Source organism: Trichomycterus rosablanca, chromosome 12, assembly GCF_030014385.1.
Source record: "Trichomycterus rosablanca isolate fTriRos1 chromosome 12, fTriRos1.hap1, whole genome shotgun sequence".
NCBI classification, from domain to species: Eukaryota; Metazoa; Chordata; class Actinopteri; order Siluriformes; family Trichomycteridae; genus Trichomycterus; species Trichomycterus rosablanca.
Window position 1 is genome coordinate 29,497,665 of NC_085999.1, and position 19,970 is coordinate 29,517,634.

At 37.6% G+C, this 19,970-nt stretch overlaps 1 protein-coding gene across 1 annotated transcript; it reads right to left on the minus strand.

The window, feature by feature from the left end:
• Positions 1 to 1,512: 1,512 nt before the first annotated feature.
• crfb1 (cytokine receptor family member b1) lies at positions 1,513 to 19,884 on the minus strand. Its single transcript, XM_063006241.1, has 9 exons — positions 19,781 to 19,884; positions 17,467 to 17,552; positions 11,830 to 11,947; positions 11,108 to 11,259; positions 9,790 to 9,950; positions 7,414 to 7,603; positions 5,533 to 5,657; positions 4,119 to 4,226; positions 1,513 to 4,019 (listed from the first exon to the last, which is right to left on the minus strand). Exons 2-9 carry the CDS (start codon positions 17,516 to 17,518, stop codon positions 3,288 to 3,290), a joined length of 1,638 nt encoding a protein of 545 aa, XP_062862311.1. The 5' UTR covers positions 17,519 to 17,552; positions 19,781 to 19,884; the 3' UTR covers positions 1,513 to 3,287.
• Between the last annotated feature and the right edge of the window lie 86 nt (positions 19,885 to 19,970).

The window sequence follows — 19,970 nt, forward strand, 5'->3', positions numbered from 1 at the left end:
CATGGCTTTTTTCCCTACCTGTACTCAGTCAAATCCCGCCTTCTTTACACGATTGGCCAGTTTACTAAAAACAGTGCGCTGATTGGATTTAGAGAATGTCGCTTACAGTGAGTAAGCAACGCAGGCAATGCAAGTAAAGTAAAAAGCTAAGTTCATGCAGTATAATATTAAAGAATATACACATAAACACAAGAAATACAATGTTTACAGCAATTCCGAAACAACATAAACAGGCTCTTGTGACAGGGTCAACCAACTGCGTAACGTCATACAATGCACTATGGGAACTGTAGTACTTTTGGTTGCAAACTACAATAAGCATCCAGGCTTGTACGTACTTTTGCCTTTCGTTTTTGTTTTGCAGTTTGGTATTCAACTGACCCTTTGTTATTCAAAGCCAAATGCAAACAACGCAATCAGAGATTAAGGGTCTTGCCCAAGGGCCCATCAGTGCCATCCTAGCAGAGGTGGGGCTAGAACCAGCAACTTTAGGAGTATTATTTCATTATTATTTATGCTTATAATTAATAATAATAATGTCATAATATATTTATTCCTGTTGCCGTATGGTTTGCTATGATAAACTCTTTAGCAAGTATTTGATGAAATAATTCTTCATCCATTTATATGTTTTTATGAACACCTTATCAGAAACACTGGCCTAAACACCTCACTGTCACTGCTGGACTGAGAATAGTCCACCAACCAAAAATATCCAGCCAACAGCGCCCCATGGGCAGCGTCCTGTGACCACTGATGAAGGTCTAGAAGATGACCAACTCAAACAGCAGCAACAGATGAGCGATCGTCTCTGACTTTACATCTACAAGGTGAACCAACTAGGTAGGAGTGTCTAATAGTGTGGACAGTGAGTGGACACGGTATTAAAAAACTCCAGCAGCGCTGCTGTGTCTGATCCACTCATACCAGCACAACACACACTAACACACCACCATGTCAGTGTCACTGCAGTGCCGAGAATGATCCACCACCCAAATAATACCTGCTCTGTGATGGTCCTGACCATTGAAGAACAGGGTGAAAGCAGGTTAAAAACGTATGTAGAGAAACAAATGGACTACAGTCAGTAATTGTAGAACTACAAAGTGCTCCTATATGGTAAGTAGAGCTGATAAAATGGACACTGAGTGTAGAAACAATGAGGTGGTTTTAATGTTATGGCTGATCAGTGTATATATCAGGATGCATTTATTATACATTTAGAGCCGTATATCTTACCTGGTAAATCAAGGGTCCAATATATACAAAGTTCATCCAGAAGAACGGTGAAATGATGCAAAAAAATCAATGGCTAGGCTGTTTGGCTTACCTCCCCCCCAAGACATAGCCATTGTAAATGCCCGACAGGTCGATAGCACTGCTGACATAAAACAATTCAGACTGTGCAACATACAGTAAAACGAGCAACAAAACAGACATTGATTACACAGTGAGCAGAACAATGGATGACAGTTAACTGCATTATTTTAAAAATAGAACTGAAGACAAATATTTTATTACATTCTTTACATTTATTTTAGCACCTTATTTTGGTCTGAATAGCTTAGTCAAGCCTTACCTTCACATTTCTGTATGATTGCTTTGATTTAATACATTGACCTCTGCTCTCAGATGAACAAAATTACATAAACACCCAACATCTGCAGTCCACAAAACAAACATGTAAACAATTTAAATAGAAGTCTAAAAAGATTTCTAACTTTAAAGCGTAAAGCAAAGCCAAGCGGAATGTACTCATTTAATTCTGCCGTACTTTACAGCATTTTGTTTCAAATCGAGCAACAAATGTTCAGTCTCACCCTAACATGTTTGCTTGTTAAGTGATCATTGAAAAACAAGCATTCAGTTTCACCAATAGAAAAATCTGTTTGTTAATATAGCTTTAAGAAATAAATAATCATACAAAAAGTTCAACTAACAAATCATTCGCTGTATTAGTTTTAATTTGTTGTTAAATTTTTCAGGCTAAAAGGCAAGTGTTTGTTTTGAAAGAAAGCCTGAGGTGTCATTGTAGAATTGTAGAAAGAAGATTTACTTAAGAAATATCTGGCAACATTGCTTGCTATGATTAGCACACCAAACAACGAACATATGAACTGGCTGTCTGGAAAATCTGTTTACGTGGTCGGCTTAGACAGAAATAAATTATGAAAATACAAAATTCAGGTGATTTAGACTAGGGCTGGGCGGTATACCGTAAACATCGATATAATCGATATTACTTTTTACCTGATGTTGAAAATGACCATATTCGATATATTGAGTACGCATAGAATACACAGGTTACCATTTGAGAGCGTTTAAAACACAAAAGCGCTAAGCGGAACGCTTTCCTTCGCGAGCATGGTAACTGAATCACTGAGTCAATCAGTCAGAAACGACTCTTTTCAGACGAATTACTCATTGGAATCGAATCAGAAAACTGTGCTCTTATCTATGGTAAAGATTCATTCGTTTTGCTCACTTTGTGAGCAAAGCAACTACTGTTCAAGAGATTCCGATGTACGTATAAAGCAATTAGAGCTTCGAATTCAGATTTTGGGAATTTTTCTCTTTATTGGTTGCTGTATAATTGACAGATAAGTGAACGAATTACCAGTTTCAGCTTTCAACCGCGACAGCCGAGAGAATGAATTAAGTTAAACGATCTAAGGCGGTTTTCATTGGTTAGGTGGATAAACACAGTTAAATATGGATTTTTATATTCTGGAAAAATTCTGGAAATATACAAGATGGCCTCCGAGGTAAACAGCGGTTATGATTTTATACGGCTGTGTGGTTGATCTGGGTCGTGGTGCTGCTGTTTACCGTGCACTTTCATTTTGTAATGATAGCAAAGCATTATCTAATATTAAACGTTTTTGGGATTTTTTTGATGCTCATTTATTTGAAGTAAAACGGACAGTATAAATGTGATTGTGAGATTCTGCTGGTTTGTTTAACATAAATGTCAATATGAATACAAACACAGCCTGTAATAATACAAAACAAACACTGTAATTAGTCAGAATTTATCAGAACTACAGTGTTTTGAAGATTGTACTTTAAATTTACATTATAATCGTATCGTATATCGCCACTTCTCAAAAGCATATCAAGATATGAGTTTTTTAGCCATACCGCCCAGCCCTAATTTAGACACCAAAGAGGGAGAATGGACCCTGTAATGCAAGAAAATTCTCCTGTAATATTATATAAATCACGAGTGCTTCCTAAGAACATTAAGAAATTCATAAAAAACCACAGTCACAATGAAAGTCATGACTTTATCGAGTCATGTAGTCGGAGGTATTTTCCTCTTCGTCCTCCTCAGATGAGTCACTTTCTGTGTCTATTGTGCCAATGTGTGTTGCCAAATATCCTGTTTGAGTACGATCACACACATCTGTGTGTAATAAGTCAGTCTGCTCCTCATGTCTGTTCTGTGATTCTGTCTGTGAGTCTCTCCGGAGCAAACAGGCTGTTGGAAGTTCACTAAACGAGGAACTTTCCGTCTGTGGCTTTGATGCGAGCGCATCATCGTGCAGTTCTTTGAGCAAAGAAGATAACAGAGGCTCTCTGGATTCATCCGTTTCATCCATCTCTTCGTCCTTCTGCTGCATAGACTTTAACGTCACTGACAACAGGTTGACGTTCTTAAAACCACCTTGATTATTTTCCCTTTTTTGCTCCACTACTTTTCCCTCTCTTTTTGATTCCGGAGGATGAACGTTTTCGTTTGCAGACTCAGAGCAAACTGTTCTGTTTTCATGATCTTTGTCCAAACTGTTCTGAAAACAACAGGGTGCAATTTCTTGGGGTTCTGTTGGAGTTAATGTGCCCTCCAAACTACAATTCCCATAAATCTTTGCAGCTTTACATAAAACATCGGAAGTGTCACTTTCTGTACTTTCTGCCTCCCCATCACTGCCGTTGCCAGCTCGGTCCATGTAACCATGGTGACTTTCCTCCTCCTCTTTGTTCTCCTCATCATTATTGTCATCAACAATACTCGTGTGCTAACACAGAATGAGAAAAAAAAACAAATGTAATTCTTCATGTATATACAAATTATAAATAATTACTATTGTGAACTGACATTAAACCAACAGACAGACCTGTTGATGAAAATCCTTGGCTTCGTTTTTCTTTAGGCTACACTCAACGTCAGCAATGGATGGACAAACCTCTTCTAGGTAAAGGATGTAAGCAGGAGCAAGTGTAACCTGAGACAAAAATGGAAAGACAAAAACATGTCCCTTTAGGTTAGGTTATAGATACGATTGACAATGCAAACATTTTCATCAAGAAGGCAAGATTGAAGACTAAGCAAAAAAAACAAGAAAACAAAACAGCACTTGTGCCACCTACACAGTCTTATTTTCAGCACACAGAATAACAAAGAAATCGATTGAACTTGCCTGGAAAATTTCTTTCACGTGTCATTTTTACATTGTGGTCTGACCTTTTATTGCTGACCGAGCCTATATGTCAGTGACGGTTTAACTGGGACTGTTTCCTTTCTCATTACTCATTTTTTCTGAATAGATTATTCATTTACCTCTCGCATGGTTGTAATGCAGGGGTTCTCAACCTTTTTGGCAAATGAACCCATTTTTAAGGCCTCAAAATGTTCACCACTCTGGAGCGTTCAGGTGGGGAAGATGCACTAGCCTACCATCTAAAGACAGAATAAAGAACTTCTACTGTCTGGACAAAGAATCTAGAGAATTCGCCGGTGGTCGGTTAAAGGATGCAGCCGGCGGCTTTACATGTGTCATGAAGGCAGTTTGTAGTTACACAATTACTGACTGTAGTCCATCTGTTTCTCTGCATGCTTTGTTAGCCCCCTTTCATGCTGTTCTTCAATAGTCAGGACTCTCCCAGGATCACCACAGAGTAGGTATTACTTGGGTGGTGGGTCATTCTCAGCACTGCAGTGACACTGACATGATGGTGGTGTGTTAGTGTGTGTTGTGCTGGTATGAGTGGATAAGACACAGCAGCGCTGCTGGAGTTTGTAAACACCTCACTGTCACTGCTGGACTGAGAATAGTCCACCAACCAAAAATTTCCAGCCCAGCGCCCCATGGGCAGCATCCTGTGACCACTGATGAAGGTCTAGAAGATGACCAACTCAAACAGCAGCAATAGATGAACGATCGTCATCTTTACATCTACAAGGTGGACCGACTAGGTAGGAGTGTCTAATAGAGTGGACAGTCAGTAGACATCTGGTTCAGGTACAGCATACTAGTTAGCCAGGTGGAGCGAAATTACAAAACAGCAACATTCCACATGCAATGACACCATTCCTCTATGGACAGTTGAGAAAGAAGCTTTCAGAACAATGATTAAAACTCTGGATTCCAAGTATGTCTTACGGGGCGAAAATACTTAATACTTTTATTAAACATTCAAAATCATTAAAGTAATTTAGAGAAATATGTTTTTTAATTATGCATTTATCACTTACGAAAATGATTATAGAGTGGAACTTTTTGCAGACCTTTTGTGTTTTCCCTTCCTTACCAGAGCTTTGGGAAGTCTCCTCTTCGGCTTGCACAGAAAGCCGGTATAGACGACACAGACTGTCAAGATCAGCAAGCACAGTACTAAACTGACGAAGCCAATGACCCATCCAACCAGGTATGCCACTAGAAAGAGCAGGGGAAAAAAGAACATGTCTAGTAAATGGTAGAGGGTCAATATACAGTGGGGGAAATAAGTATTTGATCCTCTGCTGATTTTGTAAGTTTACCCCCTTACAAAGACTTGAACAGTCTATCATTTTTATGGAAGGTTTATTTTAACAGAGAGAGACAGAATATCAACAAAAAATACAGAAAAAAAAACATTAAATAAAAGTTATAAATTAATTTGTATTTAATTAAGGGAAATAAGTATTTGATCCCCTACCAACCAGCAAGAATTCTGACCCCCACAGACCGGTTATGTGCCCATGAGGCACACAAATTAGTCCTGTCCCTGTATAAAAGACTCCTGTCACAGAATCAGTTTCTTCCGTTCAAATCACTCGACCACCATGGGCAAGACCAAAGAGCTATCAAAGGACGTCAGGGACAAGATTGTAGACCTGCACAAGGCTGGAATGGGCTACAAGACCATCAGCAAGAAGCTTGGTGAGAAAGAGACCACTGTTGGTGCGATAATTCGAAAATGGAAGAAATACAAGATCACAGTCAATCACCCTCACTCTGGAGCTCCATGCAAGATCTCACCTGGTGGGGTAAGAATGATTCTGAGAAAGGTGAGGTCAGTCCAGAATTACACGTGAGGAGCTTGTCAATGATCTCAAGGGAGCTGGGAGCACAGTCACCAAGAAAACCATTAGTAACACACTTCGCCGTAATGGATTGAGATCCTGCAGTGCCCGCAAAGTCCCTTTGCTCAAGAAGGCTCATGTACAGGCCCGTCTGAAGTTTGCCAATGAACACCTGAATGATTCAGAGAAAGCTTGGGAGAATGTGATATGGTCAGATGAGACCAAAATTGAGCTCTTTGGCATCAACTCCACTCGCCGTGTTTGGAGGCAAAGAAATGCCCGGTGGGGATGGTGTTCTTGGGGTCATATCCAGCATTTCTCTGCTCCCAGCTCCCTTGAGATCATTGACAAGCTCCTCCCGTGTAATTCTGGTGTAATTTGTGTGCCTCATGGGCACATAACCGGTCTGTGGGGGTCAGAATTCTTGCTGGTTGGTAGGGGATCAAATACTTATTTCCCTTAATTAAATACAAATTAATTTATAACTTTTATTTAATGTTTTTTTTCTGGATTTTTGTTGATATTCTGTCTCTCTCTGTTAAAATAAACCTTCCATAAAAATTATAGACTGTTCAAGTCTTTGTAAGGGGGTAAACTTACAAAATCAGCAGGGAATCAAATACTTATTCCCCCACTGTATAAAATTTTCATTTGTCAGGTCCTAGAGATGGAAGTTTGGATTGGGTTTCTCCTCATTGGCACTGTAAAAAATGCAGTGTGGTCGAGGTGACGACATGAGCAGTGGAGAATACATATGCAGGGCATGGTGCGACTTTAAATATGAAGTATGGATCTCTGTGAGAGTCCACTGATCGCTGGTGAGAGAGAAAAAAAAAAACAGTTGGCGACTGCTGAAAAAAAATCAGCCAACTGCAAACGTGTTGGGGAGAGCGGGTGCTAGTTTGCAGTCGAGTGACCAGATTGGGTGTAGGAAAAAAAACATCATCAAATGTTTACTGGCAGAGCCCCTTTGTTACTATAACATGTTGTTGATTGGCAATCATGCACAATTAATAAAATATACTTTTTCCACTCTGTGTCTCTGATTATAAAGTTTTAAGTAGCGTTTCTGTTATTTTGTCCCCCGCTTGTATTAATTGATCTAAATATGAAAAAAGGCTGCTCACCTCCTCTTGGCTCTTTTATACTGGTGAATTCACAGATCCAGCAGGAAGTCTGGACGTCGGGGACAGAGGTGCTCTGTGGCTGGACCTGCACACAGTATCGCTCACCCCTCTGAAGGTATTCGAGAACGTGTGTGTTTGATTGCACCATTATTTTCTGATACTCTGATGCAACAGAATTGGTGCATCCATCCTAAAATAGAAATTATTATATATATATATATATATATATATATATACAGTGAAGCCCGAAATTATTCATACCCCTGGCAAATTTTGACTTAAAGTTACTTTTATTCAACCAGCAATTTTTTTTTTGACCAGAAATGACACAGGTGTCTTCCAGAAGATAATAAGACGATGTACAAGAGGCATCATTATGGAAAAAAATATTTCCCAGCTTTTATTTACATTTGAACAAAAAGTGGCATGTCCAAAATTATTCATACCCTTTGCAAACTGTCACAGTCTATGGGAAAATCCAAAGTTCTATACCATTCCAAATAGTCCAAGCTGTTCTAAAGCATCCTAATTACACTGATTCATTGGGAACAGCTGTTTTAATCAACTCAACAGGTGAAAAACAGCAACTCTCTGCAGTTGGTTTGTGGACAGTCATGGCTAAGACAAAGGAGCTCACTAAGGACCTGCGGCTGTGCATTGTGGCAGCTCACAAGTCAGGAAAGGGCTATAAGGCCATATCTAAATGTTTTCAAGTTCAAGTGGCTACAGTGCAAAGTATTATTAAAAAATACAAGACATTCTGCACTGTGGAAAATCTCAGAGGACGTGGTCGGAAGCCAAAAGTGACACCTGTGCTGGCCAGGAGGATAGTGAGAGAGGTGAAAAAGAATCCAAGGATCACCACCAAGGCCATCCTGGTGAATCTGGGCTCTGCTGGTGGCAACGTCTCAAGGCAGACAGTCCAACGGACACTGCACACTGCTGGGTTCCACGGACGCAGACCAAGGAGGACGCCACTTCTCCAGAAAAGGCACACAAAAGCTCGCTTGGCCTTTGCAAATGCTCATCTGGACAAAGAAGAAGACTTCTGGTCTTCTGTTTTATGGTCAGATGAAACAAAAATTGAATTGTTTGGCCACAATGATGTATCCTTCATTTGGCGTAAAAAAGGAGAAGCCTTCAACCCTAAGAACACCATCCCCACTGTCAAACATGGTGGTGGGAACCTAATGATTTGGGGGTGTTTTTCAGCCAATGGACCAGGGAACCTAATCACAGTAAACGGCATCATGAAAAAAGATCAATACATCAAGATTCTCAACAACAACATCAGGCAGTCTGCAGAGAAACTTGGCCTTGGGCACCAGTGGACATTTCAGCACGACAACGACCCAAAACACACAGCAAAAGTGGTGAAGAAATGGTTAGCGGACAAAAACATTAACATTTTGCAGTGGCCCAGCCAGAGTCCTGACTTGAATCCAATTGAGAATCTGTGGAGGGAGCTAAAGATCAGGGTGATGGCAAGGAGACCCTCCAACCTGAAAGAGTTGGAGCTCATCGCTAAAGATGAATGGGCAAAAATACCAGTGGAGACATGCAAAAAGCTGGTCAGCAATTATAGGAAGCGTTTGATTGCTGTAATAGCCAATAAAGGCTTTTCTATTAATTATTGAGAAGGGTATGAATAATTTTGGACATGCCACTTTTTGTTCAAATGTAAATAAAAGCTGAGAAATATTTTTTTCCATAATGATGCCTCTTGTACATCGTCTTATTATCTTCTGGGAGACGCCTGTGTCATTTCCGGTCCAAAAAAAAAATTGCTGGTTGAATAAAAGTAACTTTAAGTCAAAATTTGCCAGGGGTATGAATAATTTCGGGCTTCACTGTATATATATATATATATATATATATACATATATATACATATATACTGTATATGCATGCAAGTAGGTAATATGAGAAGGTAACCATTTTAAGCAGGATATTGTTTTAGACATAATGCTAGTCTAATTAATGTTAGTCTAATGTTATATGAAATATTTATTTGACATTGAACATTTTTTCAAGGTGGGTTCATATGTGGATCAGCTGTGTGCACGGAGGGTCACACCCTGATCCCATTATCCCCTGTCGCTGTGCAGGCACCATCAATCAGCCAGCAGAGGTCGTATTTGTATCAGTTATGAGGATTCCCCTCCGGCATCCTCCCTGCAAACAAGCCAATCATTGGTCATGTAGGCGCCCAGCCTGCAGTAGCAGAGCTGAGATTCGAACCAATAAGTTTGAAATGTCAGCAACTGAGCACCCACATTTAACATTTCTATTGTGAGACCTGAAAGGTGATCTGAATACAGTAATGCCTGGACTGTATGATCCAAAAACAAAGTACTTTAGGATACTGGTGTTTACCGTTTCATCTTCTGCTTTCCTCCAGTGTATGTTAAAATATATATTGTTGTAGAATGAATTATAGTCTCCTTCTAGTATGTATTTTGGCTTCGGTAGAGAGATGCTGATGTTCAGGCAGTCGCCACAGCCAGATAGAGTGAACGAGGGAGGACCAATGGTGGCTGGAAGTACAGAAAATAAAACAACAAATACAAATGTGAGGGCAGTGGTAACTCAGCAGTTAAGTAATCAGAAAGTTGCTGGTTTAAGTCCAACCATTGCAAGTTTCCACTGTTAGGCCCCAGAACAAGGCCCTTAACCATCAAATGCTTTATCTGTATTTAGTTATAATTGTAAGTCGATCTGGTTCTTCTTCGTGCATTCTTTTAGCTAGTGTTTGACTGTAAGGGCGATTTGGCAGGTTTCCACAATGAGGTGTGTATCTTTACCCATTATTAGGGGGAATTTGTCAGTATTATATGTCCAATTCGGCAGCTGGTGTATACCTCCTGGTCCCACAGATTTTCATTTTACTTCCCATGATGGGGTTGGCACAGTGTTCCGTACAACAAGGGAACTGGCAAGGATTAGATTGAGAGAAATATTAAGTTAAACATTTATATAGATTAATCTGTGGTAAAAAAAAAGTCAAAACATTTAAATAATTAAAATAAAATAATAATACATAAACTAAAATAAAGGACATCCTGTTATTTAAAGTTGCTTTTACATTTAGATTTTTGTAATTGTAAATACTTTCTCTTTCTATTTATTTAGGCATTTTCACCCATTTTTCTCCCACTTTTAGAGTAGTCAATTTGTCTTCAGCTGCTGGGGATCCCTGATTGCATTCAAGGAGGGTATATTGCTGCTCACGCCTCCTCCAACCTGTGCACAGTCCTTAGCGAACCCTTTCTTTTCACCCATGCACTCTGCACAGACGCCTCTATCTGCTTATCAGGGTCCTTGCACAGACCCACATAGTCCGGTCATCCCACCAAGCAGACACGGTGGCTAATGAGTGTCTGCTGCAGGCACTGCCAATCATGCCCACTAGATGCCGCCCAGCTGACCGGTGGCAACGCCGAGTTTCGAACCGAGGGGTTCAGAATCTCGGTGCTGGTGTGCCATATATTCCCCCTTAAATTTAAAATTCTTCACATTTGTTTCTTTCTAAAATCTGTTCCTCATTTTTAAATTCTCTTCATGTTTTTATCATTGTGAGTTTCTCAGGGTCCTGAGTAAACATGCACTACTGTGATCATCACATTTGAAATGAAGTACTTATTAAAGTTGCACATTGCTATGTATCTGATAAAGTGACTGGTGTATAACTTACTGATCTGGAATGGTGAAAATTTATGGCTTTCCTTAGGTGATGAACCACTGTCGTTTGATGCCCAAAGTTGAAGAGTGTATGTTTTAAATATGTCTTTGATGTATTCTGAGATGTTGATAATCGTACCAGTGATGTTCTGTAGCGTTTTTTTACTATAAAGGAAGAAAAATTAAAAGTCTTAATTAAATGACTCAAGCTATATACATATAGAAAGTGGAAAAAAACGGTTGTGAACTTAAGAGTTATTACTTCTTCACAAGGGTTATACTGTAACTGAAATTATGCTTTTGTGATTATTCTGTGTTCCACTCTGAATAAACCAAATATACACTGCAAGTGGTCCAAATATGTGGCCAAAGATATGTGGACACCAGACTAAAAGCTTGATGGGCATTCCATTTTAAGGCTTTAACAGCCTCTATACACCTGAAAAGTCTTTTCAGGATTTTGGAGTTCAGTCAAACGAGCATTTGTGAAGTCAGCTCACTGATGTTAGTCGAGAAGGCCTGGGCTCACAATCAACATACCAATCCATACCAAATGTGTTCAATAGGGTTGAGTTCTGTCTCTGTACAGGCCACTCATATCCTTTTTTACAATTGTGCGGCTAAAAAAGCTAAACTCAATTATTGGCCATGTAGAGTATAATGTACTGTACATTAATGCATGTTAATGTTATCAATTCTTTCGAGCCATTTTGTTGTGTTTTTTTATTAACTTACCCTATTTGGACATTGTAAACTGTTCCAAGTGGTGTGTCTTCTCCTGGACTCCATTCAAGCATAATGTTGAAGTTTTTTGACTTAACGGTAATGTTTTCTGGTGCAGGGAGCGAAATGACTGAGTAGGAGAACAAACAAAAACCTTAATCCATCATAATAAAAAAAAACATACACATATGGTAATACTGAAATTCTGAAAATAACAGGAAGAATCTTCACATGAATTAAACAGAAAATGCTCAGAACCAAGGTTTTTTGGGACACTGATCTCAATTTAAAGGCTCAAAATGTTCACAACACTAACAATCCCACTCTTTACCCTACTGGCTTTTGAAACCAGTGCATTAAAGTAAAGAAGTGCATGTGTGCCTCTCAATTTGAGAGGGAAAGTTTCCATATTAATAGAATTGTTACATAAATGGCATGACAGGTGCATCAAATTAAATAAACACTTATTTAATATAATAAAAAAATGGGTCTAATGGGCTAGCTCATCACCAATAGGATTCAAGCTGAAATCTCACCAGTACCCCAGAACACTTGAATGCTTTTTAAAAGTATTCAGGTCTGTCCTTTCACACCAACTAAAAAGTTCTTTCAGACTTTAAAAAGTATTTACAAGACTGTTCCGAAGTAAATACTTAAGGGTGTATTGATCAATATTTAATTGTTCTTTGTATTACAAATATGATGAAAACAGCTGAAGAGCATCATGTAACAATAGCTGCTATGTAAATAAGACAAATGTCTGACTGAAATAACAGCTTGTGTAAAACACACAGTGTCAAGCTGGCTTGTTTACCATGTTCTAGCCATGTCCCCAAGTGCTCCTACATCGCCATAATCTTCGGCTCACAAATTTGCACAAGGCAAACTCCCAAGCTAAACTGTTCCAATACTATAGTAAGTAGGGCTGGGCGATATATCGAGATTTTATAAAATATCGATATATTTTCATACGCGATATAAGATAAGACAATATCGCATATATCGACAGTTCGTCTTTCTCTTCTCCCAGTTTGTCTCTGCACATGTTCACCTGCCCCGCCCCTCTCCCTCACTGCCCCGCCCCTCCCCACCGCTTCACCAGTAAGTCCTGCAGGCAGCGATAGCATGGAGACGGATAAAGACATGACAGAAGCTATCGAAGAGGAGCTGCTTACTAAAAAGAAAAATAATTACTCTTTTTGGAATTATTTGGTTCGAATTCAAAGTGTCAGCGGAATAATGTATTCTGTAGAGAATGCCGAAAACAAGTCCAGACAAAAGGTTCCAGCTCCGTGTACCTTCATTCGTTTTCACTTCAAATCCCAAAGTTAAAAAACAAGAAAACGAGTTGTTATTCGTTTTAAAAACCAACACAAGTGCATGCACGCGCTGACATGCACGTATTTACTTCACATTAAGTGTTGAGAAAGTAATAATAACGTAGCGGTGCGTCTCCTGTTGTTCTGACTCGTGTTTGTATATGTGATGTGCATATACAGTATTTGCTCTATCTGTAAAAAACAAACATTATGGGGAGTAATTTCTGCACTGGATGTTGTACGTGGTCGTGTTAGTTTATACTGGACGATCGCTCGACGTGCGACACGTCATTTATTTATTTATCTTTTATTATAGTATTTCTTGTTGTCGGCCAATAAACAACTAAACATTATTAAATTGCATGAACTAACTCTGCAGTAAACAAGGAGCAAACAGCAATTAAACAACAAATAAAGCTGTTAAATAATAATAAAGTGCATGAAGCAGAACGCTGATTAAAATGCATGAAATGTTGTAATAGTTACACAGTATCATGAACGATTAGTTCTGCCTGTATTACAGAACTGAGTTCTATACAGTAAAAGAAAATATTAATGTAAATGTTAATGTTGTGGCGACATATACATAAAATAATGTATAAAGTCCAAACATGGGGGGGTGGGGTGTTAACGAGGGGTTTACTTTAACGGGGTTTTACTTTTAATGTCACACAAGCTCAGCCGGAAACCGTGTCATTCCAACATCTTCCCTACACACTCGCTCCCTGCGCCCTATAGTACACTTAACATTCTTAAAGGGCCAGACAATATACGTATTTGTAATTCACATTAGACGACAGGCGATGCCTTAGAAAACTTTTTTTTTTCTTAGAATAGCTCTTTTTTTTTTTTTAAGGAAAAATAATTCTTGTGTGAAGCTTCCCCAGCATGAATACAACCCCTGGCAAAAATTATGGAATCACCACTCTTGGAAGATGTTCTGTCAATTGTTTAATTTTGTAGAAAAAAAATAAATCACAGACATGCCACAAAACTATCATTTTTCAAAATGTCAACCTTCTGGCATTAAGAAACAATAAAAAAAAGAAACAAATATAATAGTTGTGGTCAGTCACAATTGCTTTTTTTAGATCAAGTAGAGGAAAAAAAATATGGAATCACTCAAATCTGAGGAAAAAATTATGGAATCACTCTGTAATTTGCAGTTTAAAAACAAAACATCTGCAGCAGATTAGATTTGCTAATTATTCTTCAGTTTAAAAAGAGTGCTCACACCTCGGAGAGCTGTTGCACAAAGCAGATTGTCATGAATCATGGTTCCAACACAAGATATGTCAGTTGAAACAAATGAGAGGATTATAAAACTCCTTCAAGAAGATAAATCATTGTGGAATGTCGCAAAAGATGTTGGTTGTTCCCAGTAAGCTGTGTTTAAAATCTGGACCAAGTACAAACAAAATGGGAAGGTTGTAAAAGGGAAGCATACTGGTAGACCAAGTAAGACATCAAAGCATCAAGATAGAAAACAAAGCAATATGTATGGAAAACAGAAACTGCACAACAAAACAAATGAGAAACAAGTGGCCGGAAAGTGGAGTCAATGTCTGTGACTGAACTGTAAGAAATCACCTAAAAGAAATGGGATTTACATACAGAAAAGCCAAACAAAAGCCACCATTAACACCTAAAAAGAAAAGAACAAGGTTAAAGTAGGCTAAAGAAAAGCAATCGTGGACTGTGGGTGACTGGATAAAAGTGATCTTCAGTGATGAATCGCGAATCTGCATTGGGCAAGGTGATGATGCTGGAACTTTTGTTTGGTGTCTGTCCAATGAAATTTATGAAGATAACTGCCTAAAGAAAACATGTTAATTTCCACAGTTGTTGATGATATGGGCCTGCATGTCGGGTAAAGGCACAGGGGAGATGGTCTTCAATAAATGCCAAAGTCCACATTGAAATTTTGGACGCTTTTATTATTCCATCAGTTGAAAGGATGTTTGGTGATGATGACTTCATTTTTCAAGATGATAATGCATCTTGCCATAGGGCAAAGGATGTGAAAACTTTCCTTCAAGAAGACATATAATGTCAATGGCATGGCCTGCAAATAGTCCGGATCTCAATCCATTTGAAAATCTCTGGTGGAAATTGAAGAAAATGGTCAATGACAAGGTTCCAACCTGCAAAGCTGATCTGGCAACAGCAAGAGACAGTTGAAGGCAGATTGATGAAGAATACTGTTTGTCATTAGTTAACTCCATGCCTCATAGAGTTTAAACCATTATAAAAGCCAGAGGTGGTGCAACAAAGTAATAATGGTGCAGTGTTTTCTAATGATTCCATAATTTTTTCCTCAGATTTGAGTGATTCCATATTTTTTTCCTCTACTTGATCTAAAAAAAAGCAATTGTGACTGACCACAACTATTATATTTGTTTCTTTTTTTATTGTTTCTTAATGCCAGAGGGTTGACAGTTTGAGAAATGATAGTTTTGTGGCATGTCTGTGATTTCTTTTTTTTCTACAAAATTAAACAATTGAAAGAACATCTTCCAAGAGTGGTGATTCCATAATTTTTGCCAGGGGTTGTATTAATAAAAGTGCCTGTAAAAAAATTGGAACATGTAGCTTTGTCTCAGAAGTTTCTTTTTGTTATTACCTTATGGGATAAAAAAATATCGAGATATATATCGTATATCGCCATTCAGAAAAAAATATCGAGATATTATTTTTTATCCATATCGCCCAGCCCTAATAGTAAGCACTAGAGCCAAAAACCATGAAAATAATGCAAATGACAAACCAAATAAGGTTGTCAAGTCTCAAAGAGGACAGAGTCCAGAGCTGCACGTATTTATTATAATATTAATGCTGCTTCAACATACCACACTGGATTTAATGTTAAAGCTGACCGGTGTATATAAAAAAGTGCTTTATAATATGTTTTATACATGAGGTTTGGGACATAACAGAGCTTTTTTTTTTAATTGACAATGTAGCTGATGTAGCTAAAGATAAGGTGATTTGGAAAAGGGCACATGCCACTATTTAGGACTGGGAATCCTTAGAGCTGATTGTGTTTGATAAATAAAACATAAAATAAAATATTTAATGCTGTATTGTTAAAGTGCAGTCGTGTTATTCTTAATACAAAGAACAAGAAGATTATAATTCTCTCTACACTGTTTTAATGCCTTGTCCTGTTTAAATGATTTGTTGTTTTGTAGTTTGCTTCTAAATGTAAGTTACTGTGAAATAAACAGGAGGACCTTTTCTGTGAATCTTGGTCGTCTATTCTCCACTGTTCCTCTTATTATCATTGGACTTACTCAAGAATCAATACATGACAGTGTTTTTTTTTTTTGCTGTATATATATATTCCTTAGACATATACAGAAGATAATTGGAGAGCACAATTTTTCATTTTGCTCGGACACTGTGCTCAATATACCATTGAAGCTTACTGATCTGTGATCAGTGTCAAGTTTCTCAATCATTGTCTTAAAACATTAATAAAAGTAGTTTAATAAAACTACCAAAGTCATTCATGTGCAGCATAAAGGATTTGATCTACCAGCAACTTGGGTACTGTCCCATCTAATTTTACACCCCTTCAAAATTGTAGGCTTATGTACTATACATTTGCACCTTTACACTTTCACCATGTGCGTATTTAGGGGGAAGAATAAAAGGACGTATGGCGCTATTTGGGACAGGGCATCTTTTGTGTGCAAATATTTTAATTTAGTTGATAGTTGTTTTATTTTTAATACAAGGACTAGAAAGATTCTAAAAGTGACACTGAACCCTATTTTAAATAGTGTCTGAATTTAAGTTAATGTGAAATAAATAAAACTAAGCTAAATGAAATAATAAAAAAAAAAAACCAGAATAAATACTGCAATTACTGTGATTTTGAGGTTTCATATACCTACTGCATTACATCCTCTAATAACAGAAGTCTGTTTGTATTAGTGGATTTATTGGAGGGGATTCACACAAACAGATTCTGTTCTCATGTTTAGTGAGTGTTCCAGCCAACAAATCAAATCCATACGTCTACATACGCCAACACTAACCCTAACATTAATCTAACACTTGGTGTTAGTTAAGCAGTGTAACATTTTGAATTGAAGATATTAATAAAGACTTGACACAGGTTACATATTCCTGTTGAGTTGCTGAGCAGTTCTTTTTTTGCAGTTCATCAAATGAACCACAGAGATACTGTGGAACATAAAACTTTATAAAGCTCTATATATACACTTGATAAAAAAAAACAGAAAATTCTAGGGTTTTTATAGCAATAAAGGAAGACTCACAAAATCACTTTCTGTTACTATAATTGGAACAAATTTAAATGTACCTTGATAGTCAAGAACCATAAAACACGTGTACAGCAGGGACAGTATCCTCATTGTCACTTGGATTTAACTCCACATCATATTTACCCTAAAACACACAAATAAAAGCAGGGTTACCAAACGTGTTCTGCTGAACTAGAGGGATCATCTAGACTGGAAACTAAAAACTGAATTTTAACTGAAATCTGAACTTGTTCCTTTACAGTTTGTATTTATTGATAAGACAAACATTAACAAAGAAATAATTTTACATTCTTATTTATTTATTTTTTAAATGCTTGAAATTTGTTTAATGTGTATATAGAAAGTTACAGTAATACAAACAGCTACAAAAAGGGGATAATGATCAACTGGATTAAATCCTTTCTTTACTGGAGGACCTTTTCTCTGAATCTCGGCAGTCTATTCTCCAATGTTCCTCATCATCATAGGAGTTATTTAGAAATCAGTACTTTCTTCACTGTATACATTACTTTGAGAAAGATAATTTGAGAGCAAATTTTTTTTATTTCACTGTCCTCTGACACCGAGCTCTATCTACTATTAAATCCTACTGATTTGTGATCTCTTGTGTCTCAATGATTATCTTAAGAACATTAAACTTTGAATGGCAAATAGTTGTCTTTACTTTAATGAAAACAAATCTTCACTCCCCAAGTCTACTATCAATTTAACAAGTAATCTAGGTGGCCTGTCACAAAATGCAAAACCACAGTTAAAATATCCTGAGTGATTTAGACCATGACCTCAGATTTGATAAACAAATCTTTCATCAAAAGCAGTTTCTTCTAACTTGCACAGCTTTTAAAGGTCAAGTCATTGCTGTTTCCTCTTGATCCGAAGAGTCACTCGTGTCTAAGCTCTGTACATGAGTGACAATAAGTCTTCATTGGCTTCATTGACTTAATTGGCACAGAGAAAAAGTTAAACCCTTGTTATCCGGTGAACTACAGGATGTAGTTTAAAGTCATTTTATTTGTTTTTAGGGAGTTTAATAGACTGCCACCTTATTATGTTACTGATTTAACCCTCACCTTGGTTTAGGTTTCTGAGATTCTCAGACAAATTTAAAACAAGGCTAAACACTTTGGTCCTAATAGTGCTTCACAATACTCTTGTCTCCCTTAATTACCTTTTTAAATTAGAAATGTATTTTGTACTTATTGAGGGCCTATTCGTATTTATTGCACTGTTTTTATCTAGACTGTGTATATTGTGTTGTCGTGCACTTTTTGTTCTATGCTGCAACTTGGTCCTGGAGGAACGTTGTTTTGTTTCAGTATATACCTGTATATAGCTGAAATTACCTCTCTTTTTTTAACTTATTTTTTAAATATATTTTCTTTATGCGTTTTCTCCCTTTTTAGTGCTTCCAAATGCCCTGAAATTACCTATCTTGAACTCTCTCCTAAACAAATAAACTTGACTTATGACTGTGATGTAAGAAGTGATGTTTGAAATGGTCAGTGTAATTTCTGGAATTAATTTATATCAATATACACAAGTTAATCGAACTCTTCTTAGCATGGGACAACAACATAGTTATCATTTTTACTTTTAGTTTTGTTTAAAGAATACATCATTTAGCAGACCCTTCTATCCAAAGCGACTTACAGTACTGTGACAGTATACAATCTAAGCAATTGAGGGTTAAGGGTCTTGCTCAAGGGCCCAACAGTGGCAGTGGTGAGGCTTGAACCGGCAACCTTCAGATTACTAGTTCAGTACCTTAACCACTAGGCTACACTGTCCAAGAATAGACGTTCCATATTGTCATATGTCATATTGTCATAAACAGCACCAAACGTCCATTCTTAGACATTTGAATCCTATTTTATAGAGCATAATTGAGTGATTAGTAAAAAAAATCTATTAATATAATGTGACACTTAAGTACACATGAGATCACAAGTTGTCAACATAACCAAGAACAGAAAGTTCTGGAATACTAGAGCTAAAGCTGAAGACTCAAAAAGAAACTGATCATTTTATTGAATTCAGTCAGTTCAAGTTGTATTTATTAAACCTAAGTCATGTGTGTTTGTGTTTGTTTGTTTTAATGTTAAGGGCACTTCGAGGGTACAAAAGGGCGACATTTAGAACAGTATTTAATGAAGCATTCTGGCTATTGCGCCCAGCATTTTAGGGTGGCACTGGACCCACCTCGACCCCAACTAGCATTAAAACGTTGTTAAAATTGACTGAATGGCTTAATTTAAATACCCTATCTGGAAAACGAAAACACATTACAAGCCTGCGCCAACCAGTCAAAGCACTTTATACATCTTTTCCTCAGTCATATACAGTCATACTCACGGCTCTTCTCTTCCTCTTCAAAGTTCAGACCAGCTCTCAGTGACATTTATGTTCAAGTAAATATAAAAACATGAGTAAACTAAAGAAGTCAACCACCGCTGTCAGTCATCCAGACCGACTGATCCACTTCCGTCTTTTTACCTGCGCGGCTTCTTAATCACGTGACTGAGCTCGATTCTTCACCAGCAGT